This window comes from Heterodontus francisci, chromosome 28 (genome assembly GCF_036365525.1).
Source record: "Heterodontus francisci isolate sHetFra1 chromosome 28, sHetFra1.hap1, whole genome shotgun sequence".
NCBI classification, from domain to species: Eukaryota; Metazoa; Chordata; class Chondrichthyes; order Heterodontiformes; family Heterodontidae; genus Heterodontus; species Heterodontus francisci.
This window is the reverse complement of record NC_090398.1, coordinates 11,269,467-11,296,939: the sequence shown is the minus strand read 5'-3', so window position 1 is coordinate 11,296,939 and position 27,473 is coordinate 11,269,467. Positions and strand designations below refer to the sequence as shown.

Below are 27,473 nucleotides of genomic sequence, written 5' to 3'. Positions count from 1 at the left end.
CTGGAACCATCCTTGTCAATCTTTTCCGCACCCTCTCTGAAGCCTTCACATCCTGCCTGAAGTCTGGTGCCGGGAATTGTACTCAATACTCAAGTTTGGGCTGAACCAGTGTTTTCATAAATGTTTATTATAACTTGCTTTAGTACTTCATACCTTGATTTATAAAGCCCAGGATTCTGTATGCTTTTTTAACCACTTTCTCAACCTTAATAATTTATGCACATACACCCCCAGGTCTCTCTCTCTGCACCCCCTTTAGATTTGTATCCTTTATATTGTCTCCTCTTGTTCGACCAAAAGGCTTCACTTCACACTTTGCTGCATTAAATTTCATTTGCTACATGCCTGCCCATTCCACCAGTCTGTTTAAATGCTTTTGACGTCAGTCACCATCATCCTCACAGTTCACTGTACTTCAAAGTTGTGTGCATCGTCTGCAAATTTAGAAATTGTTTTTTTTTAATTTTAAGTTACAGCACTGAAACAGGCCCTTCGGCCCACCGAGTCTGTGCCGACCATGAACCACCCATTTACACTAATCCTACACTAATCCCATACTCCTACCATGACCCCACCTCCCCCATATTCTCCTAGCACCTACCGATACTAGGGGCAATTTATAATGGCCAATTTACCTATCAACCTCCAAGTCTTTGGCTGTGGGAGGAAACCGGAGCACCCGGCAAAAACCCACGCGGTCACAGGGAGAACTTGCAAACTCCACACAGGCAGTACCCAGAATTGAACCCGGGTCGCTGGAGCTGTGAGGCTGCGGTGCTAACCACTGTGCTGCCCATCCCATTGTGCCGTTGTGCCCTGTACATCCAAGTCTAGGCTCTTAGTACAAATCAAGGAAAACTGATCCTGGTACTAAACCCTGGGAAAACCCACTATAAACCTTCCTCCAGTCCGAAAAACAACTGTTCACCACTATTCTTCATTCCCTGTCACTCAGTCAACTTCATATTCACGCTTCCACTGTCCCTTTTATTCCATGGGCTTTAACTTGGCTGACAAGCCTGTTGTGTGCCTTTTGGAAGTCCCCATACACCACATCAGCTGAATTCCCGTCATCAACACTGTTACCTTATCAACAAACTCAAACAAGTTAGTTGAACACTATTTGCCTTTAACAAGTTCATGCTGGCTTTCTTGAATTAATCCACCCTTGTCCAAGTGACTTATTTTGTCCCCGATTATTGTTTTTATATTTTGACCCCGATTATTGTTTTTATATTTTGACCCCGATTATTGTTTTGATATTTTGGCCCCGATTATTGTTTTGATATTTTGGCCCCGATTATCATTTCTAAAAGCTTTTCCACCACTGAGGTTAAACTGACTGTGTTGCTGGGCTTATCCTTACACCCTTGTCCAAAAAAAGGTGTAGCATTTGCAATTCTCCAGTTTTCTGGCACCACCCCCATATCTAAGGGGAATTGGAAGCTGATGGCCAGTGCCTCTGCAATTTCCACTCTTCCCTCAGCATCCTGCAATGCATCTGATCCGATCCTGGTGACTTATCAATTTCAAGTACAGCCAGCCTTTCTAACATCTCAACAATTTTTAGCTCATCCAGTATCTCAATGACCTCCTTTAATTATGAATTTGGCGGCAGCATCTTCCTTAGTAAAGCCAGAGGCTACATCAGCCATGCCCTCTCCTTCCACGCATTGGTCCATTTTAGGTCCCTAATTAACCCCACATTGTTTAGGGAGCGCTTGCTGCGACTGCTGGATAGGTTTGTCCCGATGAGGCAGGGAAGGGATGGTAGGGTGAAGGAACCTTGGATGACGAGATGTGGAACAGCTAGACAAGAGGAAGAAGGAAGCTTACTTAAGGTTAAGGAAGCAAGGATCAGACAGGGCTCTAGAGGGTTACAAGGTAGCCAGGAAGGAATTGAAGAATGGACTTAGGAGAGCTAGAAGGGGACATGAAAAAGTCCTGGCGGGTAGGATTAAGGAAAATTCCAATGCGTTCTACACTTATGTGAGGAACAAGAGGATGGCCAGAGTGAGGGTAGGGCCGATCAGGGATAGTGGAGGGAACTTGGTGCGGGAGTCGGAGGAGGTAGGGGAGGTCCTAAATGAATACTTTGCTTCAGTATTCACTAGTGAGAGGGGCCTGGTCGTTTGTGAGGACAGCGTGGAACAGGCTGATATGCTCGAACAGGTTGAGGTTAAGAGGGAGGATGTGCTGGAAATTTTGAATGATAGGACAGATAAGTCCCCGGGGCCAGATGGGATAGACCCAAGGATATTACGGGAAGCGAGGGAAGAGATTGCTGCGCCTTTGGCGATGATCTTTGCGTCTTCACTGTCCACTGGAGTAGTATCGGATGATTGGAGGGTGGCAAATGTTGTTCCCTTGTTCAAGAAAGGGAATAGGGATAACCCTGGGAATTATAGACCAGTCAGTCTTAGGTCAGTAGTGGGCAAATTATTGGAGAGGATTCTGAGAGACAGGATTTATAATTATTTGGAAAAGCATGATTTGATTAGAGACAGTCAGCATGGCTTTGTGAGGGGCAGGTTTTGCCTCACAAGCCTTATTGAATTCTTTGAAGATGTGACAAAACACGTTGATGAAGGAAGAGCAGTGGATGTGGTGTATATGGATTTTAGCAAGGCGTTTGATAAGGTTCCCCATGGTAGGCTCATTCAGAAAGTAAGGAGGCATGGGATTCAGGGAAAGTTGGCTGTCTGGATACAAAATTGGCTAGCCCATAGAAGTCAGAGGGTGGTAGTAGATGGAAAGTATTCAGCCTGGAGCTCTGTGACCAGAGGTGTTCCACAAGGATCTGTTCTGGGACCTCTGCTCTTTGTGATTTTTATAAATGACTTGGATGAGGAAGTGGAAGGCTGGGTTAGCAAGTTTACCGATGACACGAAGGTTGCTGGAGTTGTGGATAGTGTGGAAGTCTGTTGTAGGTTGCAACGGGACATTGACAGGATGCAGAGCTGGGCTGAGAAGTGGCAGATGGAGTTGAACCTGGAAAAGTGTGAAGTGATTCATTTTGGAAGGTCGAATATGAATGCGGAATACAGACTTAAAGACAGGATTCTTGGTAGTGTGGAGGAACAGAGGGATCTTGGGGTCCATGTCCATAGATCGCTCAAAGTTGCCACCCAAGTTGATAGGGTTGTTAAGAAGGCGTATGGTGTGTTGGCTTTCATTAATAGGGGGATTGAGTTTAAGAGCCGCGAGGTTATGCTGCAGCTCTATAAGGCCCTGGTTCGACCACACTTGGAATATTGTGTTCAGTTCTGGTTGCCTCATTATAGGAAGGATGTGGAAGCTTTAGAGAGGGTGCAGAGGAGATTTACCAGGATGCTGCCTGGACTGGAGGGCATGTCCTATGAAGAAAGATTGAGGGAGCTAGGGCTTTTCTTATTGGAGCCAAGAAGGATGAGAGGTGACTTGATAGAGGGGTACAAGATGATGAGAGGTATAGATAGAGTGGATAGTCAGAGACTTTTTCCCAGGGTGGAAAGGGCTATCACCAGGGGGCATAATTTTAAGGTGATTGGAGGAAGGTTTTGGGGAGATGTCAGAGGTAGGTTCTTTACACAGAGTGGTGGGTGCGTGGAATGCGCTGCCAGTGGTGGTAGTAGAAGCAGATACATTAGGGGCATTTAAGCGACTCTTGGATAGGTACATGGATGATAGTAGAATGAAGGGTAGGTAGTTAGTTTGATCTTAGAGTAGGTTAAAGGTTCGGCACAACATCGTGGGCCGAAGGGCCTGTACTGTGCTGTACTGTTCTATGTTCTATCTCCTCTGACTTTCCTTTTACTATTTATGTGTCCATACAGGAGTTTTTGTTTCCGTTTTGTTAGTTGCCAGTCTCTTCTCATGCTCTCTCTTTACCTCCGTTATTTCCTTTTTCAGTGCCCCTCCAAACTGTTTTGTTCCTCTTCTCTGAGCAGGATCGGGGCTGCAGCTCGGGGGCTAAATGATGCCAAGTTGACCAAAGATTTGTAACTAGCATGGGTTAGACCTGTTGGAAGGAGGGGTGTGGAGGTGAGATGTTAGTATGGTGGGACAGTGCAGCGTTAGTGCACCATGAAGGGTGGGATGAGTCATTCTGGACGAGATTTGGATATCCGCCCCCCCCCCCCCCACCCAACCCAACCAGTGAAGGGTCAGTTTGGGTGGGAATGGAACGTATTTCGGGTGAGCGATCATTGAATTGTTCCCGCCCAATCAGCCATACTTTTTTGGAATGTGCTCAGCCACTGTATTTGCAACTTAGCTCGTGGCACTGAGGGCAATTCATTCTGATCAGGATTGAGGTGTTTGAAGCTTTTCTTTGAGCAATGGAAGTTCAAGGTCCCTCTCCGATGTTTTTTGAGATGTACTGCCATTTCTGCGATCAGTTGGGGAGCAAACAGGGAAGTGCGTTTAGAGCTGATGGTTTCAATTCCACACCTAAGAGCTATCAAGTATGTTGCACTTATCAACTGCTCTTTCCCCATTGACCTGCAAGTTTTCTCCCTTCAGGTCGGCGCAACATCGAGGGCCGAAGGGCCTGTACTGCGCTGTAATGTTCGATGTTCTAAGTATTTATCCAATTCCCCTTCTGCATGTGACTATTGAATCTGCTTCCACTGCCCTTTCAGTCATAGCATTCCAGATTGCCGCAACTTGCGTTAAGAAAAATCTTCTCCGCCTCACCTCTAGTGTTTTTTTTTTTACCAATTACCTTTAAATCTTAAAATTCTAGTTACTGACCCTTCCGTTTCTCCTTATCCACTCAACCAAAATCCTCCTTCATTTGAATGCCTCTACCAAATCTACTCTGAACTTTCTCTGCTCAAAGGAGGACAACCCCAGCTTCTCCAGTGTCTCCACTTAAACTGAAGTCCCTCATCCCTGACGCCATTCTCTTCAATCTCTTCCGCACCCTTTCCAAGGGCTTGCTATCCTTCCTTAAGTCTCGTGCTCAGAATTGGGCACAATACACCTTAACCAATGTTTTATGAAGGTCCATCAATAACTTGCCTTTGTACTTAGCTGCTATATATAAAGCCAAGGATTGCACTGGCACAGGGAGACCCATTTGCAATGGGTTCACCCTGGTGAGTGGTTCAAATCCCCAGGGTCTCGAGCTGAGAATCAAGCCTTGACCTTTAGAAATGCAGGACATGTTCCCTGGAATGTTAGCTGGGCTCAAGGGTTGGGTTATGAGCAAAAATTACATAAATTAGCTTTTGTTTCCTGGAATATAAAATGTTAAGGGGGGATTTGGTTGACTGTTTTCAGATAAACTCACAGAAAATGACAGCAAAATGGCAGCAATATTCAATAATTATTTTGCCTCCATACTTACCAGGGAGACATGACTAGATCAGAAAATATAGTTGTTTAAGTTAGTGGGGGGTGGGGGGGGGCGTGCGGTGGAAATTAGTTAATTAATTGAACTTGGAGGTGATTCGGATGGATTGCACCAACACATTTTAAAACCATTTTGGGAAGAGATAGCGGGGGCACTGTTACATGTTGTAGACAAGGGAATATTGCCGAAGGGCTAGCGAACAGCTAATGTGATTCCTATTTTTAAAAGATGAGAGAGAACAAGTCCCGGGAACTATAGACCCATTAGTTGAATGTCGGTGGTAGGAAAGATAATGGAATGTTTACTTAAAGATGTAATTAAAAAAACATTTAGAAATTGAAAATATAATTGAATAGTGAGCACAGATTTCAAAAGGGAGAAGGTCATGCTTGACCCAGCCTTGCTGAATTCTTGGAAGAAATGAAGGAATACTCTCCACTTGCCTGGATGGGTGCAGCTCCAAGGGCACTCAGAAAGCCCGACACCATCCAAGGCAAAGCAGCCCGCTTGATTGGCACCTTCAACATTCACTCCCTTCACCACCGGCGCACACTGGCAGCAGTGTGTACCATCTACAAGATGCACTGCAGCAACGCACCAAGGCTCCTTAGACAGCACCTTCAAACCCACGACCTCTACCAACTAGAAGGACAAGGGCAGCAGATGCATGGGAACACCACCACCTGCAAGTTCCCGTCCAAGCCACACACCATCCTGACTTAGAACTATATCGCCATTCCTTCGTTGTCGCTGAGTCAAAATCCTGGAACTCCCTTTCGCACAGCACTGTGGGGTGTGCCCACCCCACGTGGACTGCAGCAATTCAAGAAGGCAGCTCATCACCACCTTCTCGAGGGCAGTTAGGGATGGGCAACAAATGCTGGCCTAGTTGGTGATACCCACATCCCATGAAAGGGGGAAAAAAAAGATAGATAAGAGTCATGTGGTAGACGTAATATAATTGGATTTCCAAAAGCTTTTGGTAAGGTACCGCATCGCTGATTCATGACTGAGATCAGAAGCTACGGAGTCGGGGCAAGTAGCAGAATGGCAAGGAAGCTGGCTACAAAACAAAAAACAGAGTAGGAGTTTCTGAGACAGGTGGGATGTGACCTCTCAAGGTTCAGTGATGGAACATAAGAACAGGAATAGGCCATTTAGCCCCTTTAACCTGTTCCAACATTCACGGTGATCATGACTGATCTGTGACAAATGCTCATTTATCGAAATGATTTGGACTTGAGAATTGAAAGTGCACTTTCAGAATTTGCAAATGCTGCCAATTTGGAGAGTGTACTTATTACAGAAGAGAACAATGGCAAGATCGAGGAAAAAATTTATAAACTTGCAGAGCAAATGTGTAATTGGCAAATCAATTTCAATATTGGTGTGAGGTGCTACATTTTGGTAGGAAGAATAGAGGTCACAGTCAAAGAGAGATACAGGACTGAAACAGGCCCTTCTGCCTACCGAGTCTGTGCCGACCATCAACTACCCGTTTATACTAATCCTACATTAATGCCATATTCCCTACCACATCCCCAACTTCCCTCAATTCTCCTCCCACCTACCTACACTAGGGGTACTTTACAATGGGTAATTTACAATGGCCAATTTACCTATCAACCTGCAAGTCTTTGGCTGTGGGAGGAAACCGGAGCACTCAGCGGAAACCCACACGGTCACAGGGAGAACTTGCAAACTCCGCACAGGCAGTACCCAGAACCAAACCCGGGTCAGTGGAGCTGTGAGGCTGCGGTATTAACCACTGCACCACTGTGCCATCCTTGGAAAATAAGTATCTAAACCAGGTAAATGTACAGAGGGACCTGGGGGTACATATACATCACTAAAAGTGGGTTAATAAAGCGAGGAAATCATTGAGGTGCATTTCTAGTGGGATAGGATTAAAATGCAGAGAAGCGATGTAAAACTTGTGTAGAACCTTGGTTGGACCACACTTGGAGTTACTGTGAACAGTTCTGGTGTCCGTGTTAGAATGAGGATATGGAGGCACTGGAGAAGGTGCAAAAGAGATTTATTAGCATATCAGAATTGTATATAGGTTATACCAATGGAGGAAAGATTGAATAAGATGGGGCTCTTTTCATTGAAAGCTGACATGCAGGTGCAGCAAGCAATTAGGAAGGCCAATGGTATCTTGGCCTTTATTGTAAGAGAACTTGAGTACAGTTGTATAGAGCCTTGGTGAGACTGCACCTGGAGTATTGTATACAGTTTTGGTCTCCTTACCTAAGGAAGAATAAGTTTGCCATAGAGGGAGTGCAGCGAAGGTTCACCAGGCAGTGTCATGGGATGGCAGCGTTGTTTATCATGGAGACTGGGCCTGTATCCTCTAGAGTTTACAAGAAGGTGATCTCATTGAAGCATACAAAATTCTTAGAGGGCTCGACAGGGTAGATTCAGGAAGGATGTTTCCCCTGCCTGGGCAGTCTAGAACCAGGGGCCACAGTCTCAGAATAAGGGGCAGGCCATTTAAGACTGAGATGAGGAGAAATTTCTTCACTCAGAGGGTGGTGAATCTTTGGAATTCTCTGCCCCAGAGGGCTGTGGAGGCTCAGTCATTGAGTATGTTCAAGACTGAGATCGATAGATTTCACGATGTTAAAGATATCGAGGTATATGGGAGGGTGTGGGAAAATGGCGTTGAGGTAGAAGATCAGCTATGATCCAGCTGAATGGCGGTGCAGGCTCGAGGGGCCGAATGGCCTACTCCTGCTCCTATTTCCTATGTTTCGATGTTTTTTTGTAGAAATGAGAAAACTGAAATGGTGACCTGTCCACGTCTTTAAATAATGAAATAGCACGCAAAGGTAGACGTAGTGCAGATGTTTCCACTTGTCAGGAAACCAGAGCTTAGAGCCATCAATATATAAGATAATCACTAAGAAATCCAATGTGGAATCCAGGAGGAACTTTTTAACCCAGGGAGTGGTGAGAATGTGGAATTCGCTGCCACAGGGAGTGGTTGAGGTGAATGGTGCAGATGCATTTAAGGGGAAGCTGGATAAAGACTTGAGGGAGAAAGGAGTAGATAAACTGCAAGATGGGATGAGGAAGAGTGGGAGGCAGCACATGTGGACAATAAACATACGTCTGTTGGGCCAAAAGGCCCATTTCTGTGCTGTAAATCCTTTGTAAAGGAGGCATGTTCTGAAAATTAAATCTAGGCCATCCAAGGGTAGCGATAGGAAGTCCTCCTTCGCACACAGTGCAGAAGAAATCTGGAACACCCTTGCACTTGGTTCCCTCACCCCTCCCTACAATGGCTGTTGATGTTCGGTATCAGTTGGAGCCGTAAAGACGGCGAGGGATTTTTGTTAGGCAAGGTTATCTGAAGCTGATGGAGTTGAGGGGCAGATCAGCCAATCATGTAGCAGCATTACTGGAGGGGCTGAATGGCCTGGCCCTGCTGTTTCTATGACTGCGCTTAACCTTCTTCAGTGTGCCTCATTTCAAATCAAATGGTTGCCGAAACGGGTCTTTCCAGTGTTGTGGGCTGTGACGTTGCATCTTCCCAGTCTGAACTTGCAGTTTTCATGCACGTCTGTTTCCTGTGTGACCCCATTCCACACTCCCTCCGCCATCCCCCGTACTGCCGCCCATCTCATCCCCTCCGCCCCCACCAACCAACCCAAACCCAGGCACAGGGTTGCTGTTCTTGTTTTTTAGACTGTCTGTCGGCGAAGAGGAAAGTCAGAAAGGGAATGGAGTTTGGCCCGACTTGAGAGGAGGAATGGGGTTGAGCTGGGGAAAGAGCAGGAGGCAAATGGAGAGTTGGTAGAGAGAGAGACAGACAAGAGGAAGAGGAGGAAAAAAAGGAAGAGCTCCAGTGGATAGCAAGATATTCAGAACAGACAGTGATTGACAGAAGCTCAGGCTCGTAGACAACAGAAGTAGACTAAAACTGTGCGAAGCCAGATTGATTTCTGTCTTGGTTTGCTCAGCCACTCAGAATACCAATATTCAGGCAGTCCATGTCTCTTCATTGCATGGCCTCCCATCCTTCATCGCGCACCCTTCCATTTGATCCATTTCCTCCGTCCTTCCTGTCTGCTTGATTCTTGCTCTTTATACCTGCTGCCACTCCTCCTCTTCCCTCCCCAACCTTAGGCCCTCCCTGCTCCCCCAAGCCTCCACTTGGTCCCCTCTCCTCCCCTCCCACCCGCCTCCCCTTGACGCCTCCCCCCTTTGTCTCTGCCCCCACTGTCTCTCCACCCCACCCCCACCCAACCAGCTGTGATTTTGTACGAGTTTACGACTTGACTTTTCTGATATCTTCTTCCCCTAGAACCTGGAAGATCAGCAGTCCAGCAGCAGCACCAGCACAAGCACCAGCGTCGTGGAACTGGTCAGCAAAGAGACTGTACCCAAGGGCAACAGGAGGAGTCGCATTCCCGACAAACCGAACTACAGCCTCAACCTCTGGAGCATCATGAAGAACTGCATTGGAAAGGAGCTCTCCAAAATCCCAATGCCTGTGAGTTCAGCACTTCGGGCAGTGCCCTGGGGCTTGGGTGTAGCAGCTCGTCATCCCAAGCCGGGGGAGGGGGGTCTGAGCACAGAGTCGGGGTGCAGGACGCTCGCGCATGGTTTGGTGTGGCACTACTGGGTGCAGCACTTTTGATCTTCTCTTCCTACTCCCACACCGTTGCCTCTGGTGTCCGCTGGGATCTATCCTGGGCGTTCTCCCTTATCTCATCTACATGCTTCCCCTCGGTGACATCATCTGAAAGCGCAGTTAGTTTTCACAGGTACGCTGGCATCCAGCTCTACCTCAACACCACTTCTCTCGACTGCGCCACTGTTGCACAATTATCAAACTGCTTATCGGACATCTAGTACTGCATGAACAGAAATTTCCTCAAATGAAATTTGGAAGATTCAAGCCAAATGTTTTCAGTCCCAGCTCCAAACTCCGTTCCCTCGCCCCTGCCTCCATCCCCCTCCCTGGCAACAGTCTGAGATTAAGTCAGTCTTTTCACAACCTTGGGGTTGCATTTGATCCTGTGATAAGCTATCGACCTCCTACTCGAGCCATCACTAAAACCACCGATTTCCACCTCTGTAACATTGCCCGACTTGACCCCTGTTTCAGCTCATCTGCTGAAACCCTGATTCATGCCTTTGTTACCTCCGGACGTGACGATTTCAACGCACTCCTGGCTGGTCTCCCGAAAACAAAAAAGGGGCAGTCTCACTGCTGGGAGTTTACTATAGACCCCCAAACATTCAGAGGGAGATAGAAGAGCAGATATGTAGGCAAATCTCTGAGAAGTGCAAGAACAATAGGGCAGTAATAATAGGGGATTTTAATTACCCCAATATTAACTGGGATAGTTTTGGTGTGAAAGGAATTGAGGGAGCAGAACTCTTGAGGTACATTCAGGAGAACTTTTTTGCCCAGTATGTAGCAAGTCCAACAAGAGAGGGTGCAGTTTTAGACTTAGTTTTAGGAAATGAAGATGGGTAGGTGGAAGGAGTGGCAGTGGGAGAGCGTTTTGGTGGTAGTGATCATAATTCAGTTAGTTTTAACATAATTATGGAAAAGGACAGAGATAGAACAGGAGTCAGAGTTCTCAATTGGGGCAAGGTCAATTTTACTAAACTGAGGAGTGATTTGGCGAATGTAGACTGGAAACAGCTACTTGAAGTTAAATCAATATCAGAACAGCGGGAGGCATTCAAAGGGGAGATTCAAAGGGTTCAGAATAAACATGTTCCCACAAAGAAAAAGGGTGAGGTGGCCAAATCTAGAGCACCCTGGATGTCAAGGAGTCTGCAGGGTAAGATGAGACAGAAAAGGAAAGTTTATTTCCAACACCGAGAACTCAATACCACAGAAAGCCAAGAGGAGTATAAAAAGTGGAGTGGTGAAATCAAAAAGGAAATTAAGAAATCAAAGAGAGGGCATGAAAGAATATTGGCAAGCAAAATCAAGGTGAACCCAAAGATGTTTTATCAATACATTACGAGTAAGAGGATAACTAAGGAGAGCGTAGGGCCCATAAAAGACCAAAAAGGTCACCTATATATAGGAGTGGAAGATATTGGTATGGTTCTTAATGAATACTTTGTGTCCCTCTTCACCAAAAAGGGGGACGATGCAGATATTGTAGTTAAGGAGGAAGAGTGTGAAATATTGGATCTGATAAACATAGGGAGAGAGGAAGTATTAATGGGATTTGCATCCTAGAAAGTTGATAAATCGCTAGGACCAGAAGAAATGTATCCTAGGCTGTTAAAACAAGGAAGGGAGGAAATAGCAGAGGGTCTGACCATCATTTTCCAGATACAGGTGTGGTGCTGGAGGATTGGAGAACTGTTAACATTGTACCTCTGTTTAAAAGGGGAGAGAAGGGTAGATCGAATAATTACAGGCCAGTCAGTCTAACGTCCGTAGTGGGCAAATTATTGGAATATATTCTGAGAGACAGGATAAGCCCTTACTTAGAAAGGGCCAGGTTAATCAAGGATAGTCAGCATGGATTCGTTAAGCAAAGATCTTGTTTGACCAACTTGATTGAATTTTTTGAAGAAGGAACATGAAAGATAGATGAGGGTAGTGCAGTTCATGTCTAGACGGATTTTAGCAAGGCTTTTGACAAGGCCCCACATGGTAGACTGGTTTAAAAAAAAAAAATCCCATGGGAGCCAGGGAATTGCAGCAAGGTGGATACAAAATTGGCTCAGTGGCAGGAAACAAAGTGTAATTGTTGACGGCTGTTTTAGCAACTGGAGGGCTGTTCCCAGTGCCATTCCGCTGGGCTCAGTACTGGGTCCCCTGCTTTTTGTGGTATATATTAACGATTTGGACATAAATGTAGGGGGCATGATCAAGAAGTTTTCAGACGACACAAAGATTGGCCATGCGGTAGATAGCGAGGAGGATAGCTGTAAGCTGCAGGAAGATATTGATAGTCTGGTCACATGGGCAGAAAAGTGGCAAATGGAATTCAACCCGGAGAAGTGTGAGGTGATGCATTTGGGGAGGTCAAACCAGGCAAAGGAATACCTGATTAATGGGAGAATACTGAGAGGTGTAGAGGAAGTGAGGGACCTTGGAGTGAATGTCCACAGATCCCTGAAGGTCGCAGGACAGGTTGATAAGGTGGTTAAGAAGGCTTCGGGAATCCTTTTCTTCATTAGCCGATGTACATAATATAAGAGCAGGGAGGTTCTGCTGGAACTGTATAATTCATTGGTTAGGCCACAACTTGAGTACTGTGTGTAGTTCTGGTCACCTCATTACAGAAAGGATGTAATTGCACTAGAGAGGGTACAGAGGAGATTTATGAGGATGCTGCCTGGACTGGAAAAATGCAGCTATGAGGAAAGATTGGATAGGCTGGGGTTATTCTCCTTGGAACAGAGAAGGCTGAGGGGAGATGTGATTGAAATGTGCAAAACTGTGAGGGGCCTGGATAGAGTGGAGGTGAAGGGTCTATTCACCTTATCAGAGAGTTCAGTGATGAAGGGGCACAGATTTCAAGAAAAATTGGAGGGGAGATGAGGAAAATATTTTTCCGCGTGTGGTGGGGGTCTGGAACTCACTGCCTGAAAGGGTCGTTGAGGCAGAGACCCTCAAGTCATTCAAAAGGAGTCTGGATATGCACCTCAAGTGCTGTAATCTGCAGGGCTATGGACCAAATGCCGTAAAGTGGGATTAGAATAGCTGGATCGTTTTTTGGCCAGCACAGACACGATGGGCCAAGTGACCTCTTTCTGTGCCTTAAACTGGCTGCGATTCTATGATTCCCATAACACTTGGTCATCCAAAACCTGGCTGCCTGTGTCTCAACTTGCACCAAGTCCCCTTCCCCTATCACCTGTGTTCGCTGACCTACATTGGCTCCCGGTCAAGCAACCACTTGATTTTAAAATTCTCATCCTTGTTTTCAAGTCCCTCCATGGTCTTGCCCCCTCCTTATCTCTGCAATCTGCTTTAACCTCACAACCCTCTGTGATTTCTGCGCTCCTCTAATTCTGTCCTCTTGTCCATCCCTGATTTTTAATTGCTGCACCATTGGTTGCCGTGTCATTAGTTGCCTGGACCCCAAGGTCTGGAATTCTGTCCCAACACCTCTCTGTCTCTCCACCTCACTTTGCTCCTTTATGACACTCCTTAAAACCTCTTTGACCAAGCTTTTGGTTGTCTGACCTAATATCTCCTTTGTGGCTCAGTGTCATACTTTAATAATGGTCATGTGAAGCATCTTGGGGTGTTACTAAGTTAAAGGCGCTATATAAATGTAAGTTATTATTTCCTATGAGGGTGATGGAAACGGCAATGATCAATGGTTTCAAAAGGAAGTTGAATGGGGACTTGAAGGAACTAAACTTGCAGTGCTGGGGGATAGTACGGGGAATGGGACTGACTGGATTGCTCTCCAGAGAGCTGGCCTGGACTCGATGGGCTGATTGGCCTCCTTCTGTCCCATAAAGATTCTATGCAATGATACGACTGTGCTGATTTCTCATTCTGCCCTTCGGGACACACGCTGTTGTGACAACCTCTCCCTACACCCCTGCAGGTTAACTTTAACGAGCCTCTGTCGATGCTGCAGCGGTTAACGGAGGACCTGGAATATCATGAACTCCTGGACAAGGCCTCCAAGTGCGAGAGTGCCTTAGAGCAGCTGTGCTACGTGGCTGCATTCACCGTGTCCTCATACTCCACCACCGTCTTCCGAACAGGAAAGCCTTTCAACCCCTTGCTCGGGGAGACCTTCGAACTGGACCGGCTGGAAGAAGAAGGCTTCCGGTCCATCTGTGAGCAGGTGAGTAGACGCCCATATCCGCCCACAGCCACTCGCAGCTCCTTTCCACTCACTATGCAGGGCGGGGAGGGCTGGCTGTCTCACCTCGGAGGGGACTTTCCTCAAATATTGAAGTGCGATGTGTTGTGCACCGGGAAGCAGGATTGCTCATTTTGCTGATGGCTGTAAGTAAATACCTGCTCTCTTAAAAGCTTTAATATACACTCTTCAGATGCAACACTTGCGTATGTGTGTGCTATTGCTAATCTACATTGGGAGGGTCCATGACAACTCATCATGTCAAAAAGGCACGTTTCCGCCGAAAAAGTTTAAGAAGCACGCTTTTAGAACATAAGAAATCTGAGCGTGAATAAGCTGTGCGGCCCCAAGAGCCTGCAGAGAAAGAGCTGCTTTTACAATAGCAACTTTCGTGACTTCAGGGCATGCCAAACCAGTGCAGTATTGGAAGTGCAGTCACTGTTGTAGGAAATGTGGCAGCCAATTTGTACCCAGCAAGCTCCCACAAACAGCAATGTAATGATGCCCAGATAATTTGTTGTTTTTTTTTTACATGATGTTGGTTGAGGGCTAATTATTGGTCAGAACACAGTGGGTAAGTCTGCTGCATATCTTCGGAGTAGTGCCATGCAGTCTTTTACGTCTCTCAGAGAGAGAGAGAGAAAGACTGTGTAACGTCTCATCCGAAAGACAGCACCGGCGAAGGTGCAGCACTCACTTGGTACTGCCCATCCGACAATGCAGCATTCCCTCAGTCCTGTCGTGGAGTGTCAGCCTTGATTTCTGTGGTCAGGTCTCTGGAGTGGGACTTGAACCCACAATCTTCTGACTCAGTTGAGAGCACTACCAATTGAGCCGTAGCTGACACTAGAAATTAAGAATTAGAAGCACAAGTACGTCACAGGGGCCCTTGAGCCTGCTCCTTCATTCGTTATGATCGTTGGTGATCTTCGGCCTCAACTCCGCTTTCTCACTCTGTCTTCATGTTCAATGCCAGACGTTTATTTGATCACCGGTCGAGTGGAGCTCCAGTCCCTTATGGCACACCTTTCAGTACCCAGTATCTAGATGAACTGCACCAGGGCACATAATGGAGAGAAGCCTTGACTTGTGTGCTGGGTGCTGGAATTGAAGAACATAAGAAATAGGAGCAGGAGTAAGGCCGTTTGGCCCCTTGAGCCTGCTCTGCCATTCAATAAGGTCATGGCTGATCTGATTGTGGCCTCAATTGCACTTTCCTGCCTGCTCCCCATAACCCTCGACTCTCTTGCAGATCAAAAACCTGTTGAACTCAGCCTTGAATATATTCAATGACCCAACTCCTCCTGCTCTCTGGGGAAGGGAATTCCAAAGATTAACCGACACTGAGAAGAAATTCCTTCCCATTTCTGTCTTAAATGGGAGGCCCCTTATTTTGAAACTGTGCCCCCTAGTTCCAGATGCACCCATGAGGGGAAACATCCTCTCAGCATCTACCCTGTCTAACCCCCTCAGAATCTGATGTCTTTAAATAAGATTACCTCTCATTCTTCGAAAATCCAATCATTATAGGCCCAGCCTCCTCAACCTTTCCTCATAAGACAAACCCTTCATCTCAGGAATCAATCAAGTGAATCTTCTCTGAACTGCCTCCAATGCAAGTATAGCCCTACTTAAATAAGGAGATCAAAACTGTACACATTGCTTGAGGTATGGTCTGACCAATGAGCGTCACAGTTGGTGCAAAACTTCTCTACTTTTACACTCCATTCCCCCTTCAATAAAGGCCAGCATTCCATTTGCTGCCTTACTTACTTGCTGTACCTGTATGCTAACCTTTTGTGATTGATTGAGGTCACCCAGATCCCTCAGTACTGCGGCATTCTGTAATTTCTCTCCATTAAATATTCCACTTTTCTATTCTTCCTGCCAAAATGGACAATTGCGCATTTTCCCACATTATACTCCATTTGCCAGATCTTTGCCCACTCACTTAGCCTATCTATATCTTTTTATAGCTTCCTTCTGTCCTCTTCACAACTTACTTTCCTACCTATCTTTGTGTCATCAGCAAATTTAGCAACCATACCTTCAGTCCCTTCATCTAAGTCATTTATATAAATTGTAAAAAGTTGAGGCCCCAGCACAGATCCCTGTGACACACCACTTGTTACATCTTGCCAACCAGAAAATGACCCATTTATGCCCACTCTCTGTTTCCTGTTAGCTAACCAATCTTCTATCCATGCCAATATGTTAACCCCTACGTCATGAGCTTTTATTATCCACAATAACCTTTTATGTGGCACCTTATCAAATGCCTTCTGGAAATTTAAGTACAGTACATACTACTACTTCAAAGAACGCCAATAATTTAGTTAAAAATGATTTCCCTTTCACAAAACCATGTCTCTGCCTGATTACCTTGATTTTTTTTCTAAGTGCCCTGCTATAACGTCTTTAATAGCTTCTAATTTCCCTATGACAGATGTTCAGCTAACTGGCCTGTAGTTTCCTGCTTTCTGTCTCCATCCCTTTTTGAATCAAGGAGTTACATTGGTTCTTTTCCAATCTGATGAACCTTCCCCGAATCTATTGAAATTAAAACCAACGCATCAACTATCTCACTAGCCACTTCTTTCGACAGCCTAGGATAAAGTCCATGAGGACCCGGGGATTTGTCAGCCCGTAGCTCCAGCAGTTTGCTCAGTACCGCTTCCCTGGTGATTGTAATTTTCTTGAGCCGATAGAGGTTTTGGAGATGGGGAGGATTGTGGGGGCTCAAGGAGATGACGGCCGTAGGGGCTGGAGGAGGGGAGGGCCGTAAGGGCTGGAGGAGGGGTGGGCCCCAGGAAGGGGTTTGAAAATTAGGACGCAAGTTGTAAAATCCAGGCATTGCCGGGAGTGGGAAGTTCATGTCGATCAGTGAGGGGAGAGAATCAAATCAATGCTGGTATAGTTGTGGTTGAGGCCATTGAGTGGCGTGGTCACAGGAGATCTGCAGACGGGATGTTCAATGTTACTGGAGTTCACACCCCGTGCTGTGAGGTCGGGGTGCTGAACTGTTGAAGCCGGAAGTGCTGATTGGGACATTACAGGGGAGTGTGTAATGTTTTTAACTGTGTGTTGGTTTAACCGCCTGTCCCCACACCCACAGGTCAGTCACCACCCTCCGGCTGCTGCACATCATGCAGAATCCAAGTATGGCTGGACGCTGCGGCAGGAGATTGCCATCGCTAGCAAGTTCCGAGGCAAATATCTGTCCATCATGCCCCTGGGTAAGTCGTCTTTGGACAACCCCAATTGACAGCCTGCGTGCGTGACATCTTTTTGTAAAAATTGTTGTATAAAATTCATGATGTTTCGAGGGTCGTGTGTGTCACTGGTGAGGCTGGCATTTGTTGGGCATACTGGGTAAGGACCAGAGAGACACAAAGGCCCAGGTTTTTAACCCAGATAGGGTCAGGGCTGGTGTCGTGTGTAAATTGGGACTGGGTCAGGGCTGGTGTCGTGTGTAAACTGGGACTGGGTCAGGGCTGGCGTCATGTGCAACCCCGGACTGGGTCAGGGCTGGCGTCATGTGTAAACTGGGACTGGGTCAGGGCTGGCGTCATGTGTAAGCCCGGACTGGGTCAGGGCTGGTGTCGTGTGTAAGCCCGGACTGGGTCAGGGCTGGTGTCGTGTGTAAGCCCGGACTGGGTCAGGGCTGGTGTCGTGTGTAACCCCGGACTGGGTCAGGGCTGGTGTCGTGTGTAACCCCGGACTGGGTCAGGGCTGGTGTCTTGTGTAAGCCCGGACTGGGCCAGGGCTGGTGTCGTGTGTAAGCCCGGACTGGGTCAGGGCTGGTGTCGTGTGTAACCCCGGACTGGGTCAGGGCTGGTGTCGTGTGTAACCCTGGACTGGGTCAGGGCTGGTGTCGTGTGTAAGCCCGGACTGGGTCAGGGCTGGTGTCGTGTGTAAGCCCGGACTGGGTCAGGGCTGGTGTCGTGTGTAACCCCGGACTGGGTCAGGGCTGGTGTCGTGTGTAAGCCCGGACTGGGTCAGGGCTGGTGTCGTGTGTAAGCCCGGACTGGGTCAGGGCTGGTGTCGTGTGTAAGCCCGGACTGGGTCAGGGCTGGTGTCGTGTGTAAGCCCGGACTGGGTCAGGGCTGGTGTCGTGTGTAACCCCGGACTGGGTCAGGGCTGGTGTCGTGTGTAACCCCGGACTGGGTCAGGGCTGGTGTCGTGTGTAAGCCTGGACTGGGTCAGGGCTGGTGTCGTGTGTAAGCCTGGACTGGGTCAGGGCTGGTGTCGTGTGTAAGCCTGGACTGGGTCAGGGCTGGTGTCGTGTGTAAGCCCGGACTGGGTCAGGGCCGGTGTTGTGTGTAAGCCCAGACTGGGTCAGGGCTGGTGTCGTCTGTAACCCCGGACTGGGTCCGGGCTGGTGTCGTGTGTAAGCCCGGACTGGGTCAGGGCCGGTGTTGTGTGTAAGCCCAGACTGGGTCAGGGCTGGTGTCGTCTGTAACCCCGGACTGGGTCAGGGCTGGTGTCGTGTGTAAGCCCAGACTGGGTCAGGGCTGGTGTCGTGTGTAAGCCTGGACTGGGTCAGGGCTGGTGTCGTGTGTAAGCCTGGACTGGGTCAGGGCTGGTGTCGTGTGTAAGCCGGGACTGGGTCAGGGCTGGTGTTGTCTGTAACCCCGGACTGGGTCCGGGCTGATGTCGTCTGTAACCCCGGACTGGGTCCGGGCTGGTGTCGTCTGTAACCCCGGACTGGGTCTGGGCTGGTGTCGTCTGTAACCCCGGACTGGGTCAGGACTGGCGTCGTGTGCAAGTCCGGACTGTGTCAGGGCTGGTGTCGTGTGTAAGCCCGGACTGGGTCAGGGTTGGTGTCGTGTGTAAGCCCGGACTGGGTCAGGGTTGGTGTCGTGTGTAAGCCCAGACTGGGTCAGGGCTGGTGTCGTGTGTAAGCCCGGACTGGGTCAGGGCTGGTGTCGTGTGTAAGCCCAGACTGGGTCAGGGCTGGTGTCGTGTGTAAGCCCAGACTGGGTCAGGGCTGGTGTCGTGTGTAAGCCCAGACTGGGTCAGGGCTGGTGTCGTGTGTAAGCCTGGACTGGGTCAGGGCTGGTGTCGTGTGTAAGCCTGGACTGGGTCAGGGCTGGTGTCGTGTGTAAGCCGGGACTGGGTCAGGGCTGGTGTCGTGTGTAAGCCCAGACTGGGTCAGGGCCGGTGTCGTGTGTAAGCCCAGACTGGGTCAGGGCTGGTGTCGTCTGTAACCCCGGACTGGGTCCGGGCTGGTGTCGTCTGTCACCCCGGACTGGGTCAGGGTTGGTGTCGTGTGTAACCCCGGATTGGGTCAGGGCTGGTGTCGTGTGTAACCCCGGACTGGGTCAGGGCTGGTGTCGTGTGTAACCCCGGACTGGGTCAGGGCTGGTGTCGTGTGTAACCCCGGACTGGGTCAGGGCTGGTGTCGTGTGTAAGCCCGGACTGGGTCAGGGCTGGTGTCGTGTGTAACCCCGGACTGGGTCAGGGCTGGTGTCGTGTGTAAGCCCGGACTGGGTCAGGGCTGGTGTCGTGTGTAAGCCCAGACTGGGTCAGGGCTGGTGTCGTGTGTAAGCCCGGACTGGGTCAGGGCTGGTGTCGTGTGTAACCCCGGACTGGGTCAGGGCTGGTGTCGTGTGTAAGCCCGGACTGGGTCAGGGCTGGTGTCGTGTGTAACCCCGGACTGGGTCAGGGCTGGTGTCGTGTGTAACCCCAGACTGGGTCAGGGCTGGTGTCGTGTATCGGCCTACGCTTGTTAAACAGAACTCCTGTACCGTATGCCAGATTGTTACTGAGCAGCTGTTCTTTGATGTGCCCTCTCTGTGATGGAGATGTCTTCTGTCTTTCAGGCTCCATCCACTGCACCTTCCACCAAAGTGGCAATCACTATACATGGAAGAAAGTCACCACCACAGTGCACAACATCATTGTGGGCAAGCTCTGGATTGACCAGGTGAGGAAGTGCATGTGCATGCCGATTCATGTGCTCACGCCCCTCCGCCACCCCTCCCCCTGCCCTCAATCCCAGGCCCACGTACCAAGGGTGTGCCATGCTATGGGACGGGCAGTCTTCCAGCTGAAATGATTAACTGATGGCCTTCTCTGCCATCTTGGGTAAATGACCCCTTGACGACTTGTCGATAGAGCAGGGCAGTTCACCTTGGCGACCTGGGGTCAATATTCCACGACCAACATTACTTCAATTGCATCAACCACTTATCACAATGTGGGAGCTTAGTGAGTGCTCGTTGGCTGCTGCATTCCCACATTCACAACAATGACTACACTTCAGAAGTAAGTCATTGGCTGAAAGTGAGACAGTGAGATTAGTCTGGTATTGATACAGGTCTATGTGGAGAGTGTAGGACAGTGGGATTAGTTTTAGATGCCGGACTGTAGGGAGAGAGTAGGACAGTGGGATTAGTTTTTGATGCCGGACTGTAGGGAGAGAGTAGGGCAGTGGGATTAGTTTTAGATGCCGGACTGTGGGGAGGGAGTAGGGCAGTGGGACTAGTTTTAGATGCCGGACTGCAGGGAGAGAGTAGGACAGTGGGATTAGTTTTAGATGCCGGACTGTGGGGAGGGAGTAGGGCAGTCGGATTAGTTTTAGATGCCGGACTGGAGGGAGAGAGTAGGACAGTGGGATTAGTTTTTGATGCCGGACTGTCGTGAGAGAGTAGGACAGTGGGATTAGTTTTAGATGCCGGACTGTGGGGAGAGAGTAGGACAGTGGGATTAGTTTTTGATGCCGGACTGTCGTGAGAGAGTAGGACAGTGGGATTAGTTTTAGATGCCGGACTGTAGGGAGAGAGTAGGACAGTGGGATTAGTTTTAGATGCCGGACTGTGGGGAGAGAGTAGGACAGTGGGATTAGTTTTTGATGCCGGACTGTCGTGAGAGAGTAGGACAGTGGGATTAGTTTTAGATGCCGGACTGGAGGGAGAGAGTAGGACAGTGGGATTAGTTTTAGATGCCGGACTGGAGGGAGAGAGCAGGACAGTGGGATTAGTTTTAGATGCCGGACTGTAGGGAGAGAGTAGGACAGTGGGGTTAGTTTTTGATGCCGGACTGTATGGAGAGAGTAGGACAGTGGGATTAGTTTTTGATGCCGGACTGCAGGGAGAGAGTAGGACAGTGGGATTAGTTTTTGATGCCGGACTGTAGGGAGAGAGTAGGACAGTGGGATTAGTTTTTGATGCCGGACTGTATGGAGAGAGTAGGACAGTGGGATTAGTTTTTGATGCCGGACTGTGGGGAGGGAGTAGGACAGTGGGATTAGTTTTTGATGCCGGACTGTAGGGAGAGAGTAGGACAGTGGGATTAGTTTTAGATGCCGGACTGGAGGGAGAGAGTAGGACAGTGGGATTAGTTTTAGATGCCGGACTGGAGGGAGAGAGCAGGGCAGTGGGATTAGTTTTAGATGCCGGACTGTGGGGAGAGAGTAGGACAGTGGGATTAGTTTTTGATGCCGGACTGTATGGAGAGAGTAGGACAGTGGGATTAGTTTTTGATGCCGGACTGGAGGGAGAGAGTAGGACAGTGGGATTAGTTTTTGATGCCGGACTGCAGGGAGAGAGTAGGACAGTGGGATTAGTTTTAGATGCCGGACTGTGGGGAGAGAGTAGGACAGTGGGATTAGTTTTAGATGCCGGACTGTGGGGAGAGAGTAGGACAGTGGGATTAGTTTTTGATGCTGGACTGTGGGGAGAGAGTAGGACAGTGGGATTAGTTTTAGATGCCGGACTGTGGGGAGAGAGTAGGACAGTGGGATTAGTTTTAGATGCCGGACTGTATGGAGAGAGTAGGACAGTGGGATTAGTTTTAGATGCCGGACTGCAGGGAGAGAGTAGGACAGTGGGATTAGTTTTAGATGCCGGACTGCAGGGAGAGAGTAGGACAGTGGGATTAGTTTTAGATGCCGGACTGTGGGGAGAGAGTAGGACAGTGGGATTAGTTTTTGATGCTGGACTGTCGGGAGAGAGCAGGACAGTGGGATTAGTTTTTGATGCCGGACTGCAGGGAGAGAGTAGGACAGTGGGATTAGTTTTAGACGCCGGACTGGAGGGAGAGAGCAGGACAGTGGGATTAGTTTTAGATGCCGGACTGTGGGGAGAGAGTAGGACAGTGGGATTAGTTTTTGATGCCAGACTGTAGGGAGAGAGTAGGACAGTGGGATTAGTTTTAGACGCCGGACTGGAGGGAGAGAGCAGGACAGTGGGATTAGTTTTAGATGCCGGACTGTGGGGAGAGAGTAGGACAGTGGGATTAGTTTTTGATGCCAGACTGTAGGGAGGGAGTAGGACAGTGGGATTAGTTTTAGATGCCGGACTGTAGGGAGAGAGTAGGACAGTGGGATTAGTTTTAGATGCCGGACTGTAGGGAGAGAGTAGGACAGTGGGATTAGTTTTTGATGCCAGACTGTGGGGAGAGAGTAGGACAGTGGGATTAGTTTTTGATGCCGGACTGCAGGGAGAGAGTAGGACAGTGGGATTAGTTTTAGATGCCGGACTGTGGGGAGAGAGTAGGACAGTGGGATTAGTTTTTGATGCTGGACTGTCGGGAGAGAGCAGGACAGTGGGATTAGTTTTAGATGCCGGACTGTGGGGAGAGAGTAGGACAGTGGGATTAGTTTTTGATGCCGGACTGTGGGGAGGGAGTAGGGCAGTGGGATTAGTTTTTGATGCCGGACTGTAGGGAGAGAGTAGGACAGTGGGATTAGTTTTAGATGCCGGACTGTGGGGAGAGAGTAGGACAGTGGGATTAGTTTTCGATGCCGGACTGTAGGGAGAGAGTAGGACAGTGGGATTAGTTTTAGATGCCGGACTGTGGGGAGAGTAGGACAGTGGGATTAGTTTTAGATGCCGGACTGTAGGGAGAGAGTAGGACAGTGGGATTAGTTTTTGATGCCGGACTGTGGGGAGGGAGTAGGACAGTGGGATTAGTTTTAGATGCCGGACTGTAGGGAGAGAGTAGGACAGTGGGATTAGTTTTCGATGCTGAACTGTGGGGAGGGAGTAGGGCAGTGGGATTAGTTTTTGATGCCGGACTGTGGGGAGGGAGTAGGACAGTGGGATTAGTTTTAGATGCCGGACTGTAGGGAGAGAGTAGGACAGTGGGATTAGTTTTAGATGCCGGACTGTAGGGAGAGAGTAGGACAGTGGGATTAGTTTTTGATGCTGAACTGTGGGGAGAGAGTAGGACAGTGGGATTAGTTTTTGATGCCGGACTGTGGGGAGAGAGTAGGACAGTGGGATTAGTTTTAGATGCCGGACTGTGGGGAGAGAGTAGGACAGTGGGATTAGTTTTTGATGCTGGACTGTCGGGAGAGAGCAGGACAGTGGGATTAGTTTTAGATGCCGGACTGTGGGGAGAGAGTAGGACAGTGGGATTAGTTTTTGATGCTGAACTGTGGGGAGGGAGTAGGGCAGTGGGATTAGTTTTTGATGCCGGACTGTGGGGAGAGAGTAGGACAGTGGGATTAGTTTTTGATGCCGGACTGTGGGGAGAGAGTAGGACAGTGGGATTAGTTTTAGATGCCGGACTGTGGGGAGAGAGTAGGACAGTGGGATTAGTTTTAGATGCCGGACTGTGGGGAGAGAGTAGGACAGTGGGATTAGTTTTAGATGCCGGACTGTGGGGAGAGAGTAGGACAGTGGGATTAGTTTTCGATGCTGAACTGTGGGGAGAGAGTAGGACAGTGGGATTAGTTTTTGATGCCGGACTGTGGGGAGAGAGTAGGACAGTGGGATTAGTTTTAGATGCCGGACTGTGGGGAGAGAGTAGGACAGTGGGATTAGTTTTTGATGCTGGACTGTCGGGAGAGAGCAGGACAGTGGGATTAGTTTTAGATGCCGGACTGTGGGGAGAGAGTAGGACAGTGGGATTAGTTTTTGATGCCGGACTGTGGGGAGGGAGTAGGGCAGTGGGATTAGTTTTTGATGCCGGACTGTAGGGAGAGAGTAGGACAGTGGGATTAGTTTTAGATGCCGGACTGTGGGGAGAGAGTAGGACAGTGGGATTAGTTTTAGATGCCGGACTGTAGGGAGAGAGTAGGACAGTGGGATTAGTTTTTGATGCCGGACTGCAGGGAGAGAGTAGGACAGTGGGATTAGTTTTAGATGCCGGACTGTAGGGAGAGAGTAGGACAGTGGGATTAGTTTTAGATGCCGGACTGTGGGGAGAGAGTAGGACAGTGGGATTAGTTTTTGATGCTGGACTGTCGGGAGAGAGCAGGACAGTGGGATTAGTTTTAGATGCCGGACTGTAGGGAGAGAGTAGGACAGTGGGATTAGTTTTTGATGCTGGACTGCAGGGGGAGAGTAGGACAGTGGGATTAGTTTTAGATGCCGGACTGTGCTGAGAGAGTAGGACAGTGGGATTAGTTTTTGATGCCGGACTGTGGGGAGGGAGTAGGGCAGTGGGATTAGTTTTTGATGCCGGACAGTGGGATTAGTTTTTGATGCCGGATTGTGGGGAGGGAGTAGGACAGTGGGATTAGTTTTTGATGCCGGACAGTGGGATTAGTTTTTGATGCCGGACAGTGGGATTAGTTTTTGATGCCGGACAGTGGGATTAGTTTTTGATGCCGGACAGTGGGATTAGTTTTTGATGCCGGACAGTGGGATTAGTTTTTGATGCCGGACAGTGGGATTAGTTTTTGATGCCGGACAGTGGGATTAGTTTTTGATGCCGGACAGTGGGATTAGTTTTTGATGCCGGACAGTGGGATTAGTTTTTGATGCCGGACAGTGGGATTAGTTTTTGATGCCGGACAGTGGGATTAGTTTTTGATGCCGGACAGTGGGATTAGTTTTTGATGCCGGACAGTGGGATTAGTTTTTGATGCCGGACAGTGGGATTAGTTTTAGATGCCGGACTGTCGGGAGAGAGTAGGACAGTGGGATTAGTTTTAGATGCCGGACTGTAGGGAGAGAGTAGGACAGTGGGATTAGTTTTTGATGCCGGACTGTGGGGAGGGAGTAGGGCAGTGGGATTAGTTTTTGATGCCGGACAGTGGGATTAGTTTTTGATGCCGGATTGTGGGGAGGGAGTAGGACAGTGGGATTAGTTTTTGATGCCGGACAGTGGGATTAGTTTTTGATGCCGGACTGTGGGGAGAGAGTAGGGCAGTGGGATTAGTTTTTGATGCCGGACAGTGGGATTAGTTTTTGATGCCGGATTGTGGGGAGGGAGTAGGACAGTGGGATTAGTTTTAGATGCTGGACTGTAGGGAGAGAGTAGGACAGTGGGATTAGTTTTCAATACAGGACTATAGGAAGAGGGTGGGACACTGGGATTAGTTTTCAATACTGGACTATCGGAAGAGGGTAGGACAGTGGGATTTGTTTGCAATACAGGACTATAGGAAGATGGTGGGACAGTGGGATTAGTTTTCAATACTGGACTATAGGAAGAGGGTAGGACAGTGGGATTAGTTTTCAATACAGGACTTTCGGAAGAGAGCGAGGCAGTGGGATTAGTTTTTAATACAGTCCGATAGAGTGAGATCTGGACGGTATGATTAGTTTGGGATTTCTCAAAGAATTAACCTCCATGATAGGCCTGATTACTGTCACTGCTGTAAAGTTGTGGTTGTACATAAATTATTCTTGCACCTGGGTTGAAGACCCTGCCACTAATTCTGCTGTGTAGTTTTGGGGACAGGATATCAGAGCCATCAAACCATTCGATCTCTGAATACAGTTACCAAAGACTAACATGATCACCATGCTGTTTGGGATAGAATGATACCAGGGTTTAATTGATGAGGAAGGTTTGCACAGACAAGGCGTGAATTCCCTCGGGTTTAGAAGATTAAGGGGTGATCTAATCGAGGTGTTTATCAGATGATTAAAGGAGTGGATCAGCTCAATGGAGAGCAACTATTGCCTCTGGTGGGGGAGGGGAGTCCTGAACGAGGGGGCAGAACCTTAATATTAGAGCCAGGCCGTTGAGGGATGATGTCAGGAAGCACTTCTTCACACTAAGGGGAGTGGAAATCTGGAACTACTCCTCCAAAGAGCTTTTGAGGCTGGGTGGTCAATGGAAAATTTCAGAACTGGGCTTGGTTTCTGTTAGTTAAGGGTGTTGTGTGTTTCAAAACCAAGGCAGATTCATGCAGTTAAGATACATACCAGCCACGATTTAATTGAATGGCGGAACAGGCTCGAGGGGTCTGAATGACCTCCTCCTGTTCCTGTGTAACAGGCTCGAGGGGTCTGAATGACCTCCTCCTGTTCCTGTGTAACAGGCTCGAGGGGTCTGAATGACCTCCTCCTGTTCCTGTGTAATAGGCTCGAGGCTGAATTACCTCCTCCTGTTCCTGTGTAACAGGCTCGAGAGGTCTGAATGGCCTCCTCCTGTTCCTGTGTGACAGGCTCGAGGGGCTGAATGGCCTGCTGTCTTTACAGGACACTTGACTTGTCTGGCACTTACTGTTAACCTCTTGTTTTTGTGCTAACAGAGCGGGGAAATCGACATCATCAACAAGAAGACAGGGGACAAGTGCCACCTCAAGTTTGCACCTTACAGCTATTTCTCCCGGGACGTGGCACGGAAGGTAGGTTCTTTGAACGCTGAGGCACACAAGCACAGGAGAGCGAAGAGTGAGCAAAGGCATCTTGGTTGATCAGCTCCTCTCCATCCAAACTCCCTATTGGTCCTCCCCTTCTGTCGAGCTAACTACCTCAACACTCCCTGAGATAAAAGAATGGCAAGTCCCATTCACCCATCACCCACCACTCCCCTGCGCTCGCTGGTTTCTGGTCCCCCAACCCAATTCTTCATTTAAATCCCTTGTCGTCTCCTCTTATCTTGTCCTCCGGACTTACAACCCTCAGATCTCTGTGCTCTCCCAATTCTGGCCTCTTGCACATTGCCGCATTTCCATCAGTCCACCATTGGTGGCCGTGCCTGCAGCTGCCTAGGCCCTAAACTCTGGAATTCCCTCATTAATAATCCCCCACCCCCCCGCCTCCCTCCAAGACATTCCTTAAACCCTACCTCTGAGACCAAGTTTTGTGAGAAGATAAGGAACAGGAGGAGGCCGTAGGGTGTCTTGGGCCTGCTCTGCCACTCAATAAGATCAGTGACTAAGTTCCACTCCCTTAAACTTGAACAGATTTGAATAGGTATGGCGGACAGCTGGTTCAGCCATTCACCGCCTGATCTGACTGGACCATTTCAAGTGCTGTCTGGTCTCTCTGTCATTTATGCAAATTGCTCACTATTCCAGGACCGTCTTGAAACGCAATGATAGCCCCCAGCTTCTTTTCTGTCTGACAAGCTGTCTTCGTAAAAACCCCTCCCCCGTCTCCTCCACCCTTGTCTCCTACGACAAG

The 27,473-nt window shown here is 48.7% G+C and overlaps 1 protein-coding gene across 1 annotated transcript in view; it reads left to right on the top strand.

The window, feature by feature from the left end:
• Positions 1–27,473, top strand: part of LOC137385088 (oxysterol-binding protein 1-like) — a 71,673-nt gene that overhangs the window by 38,150 nt on the left and 6,050 nt on the right. Inside the window, exons 7-11 of the mRNA XM_068059840.1 lie at positions 9,651–9,839; positions 13,894–14,139; positions 17,273–17,393; positions 19,983–20,086; positions 26,597–26,692. Coding sequence (XP_067915941.1) covers positions 9,651–9,839; positions 13,894–14,139; positions 17,273–17,393; positions 19,983–20,086; positions 26,597–26,692 — 756 coding nt within the window. The remainder of the gene's footprint in view (positions 1–9,650; positions 9,840–13,893; positions 14,140–17,272; positions 17,394–19,982; positions 20,087–26,596; positions 26,693–27,473) is intronic.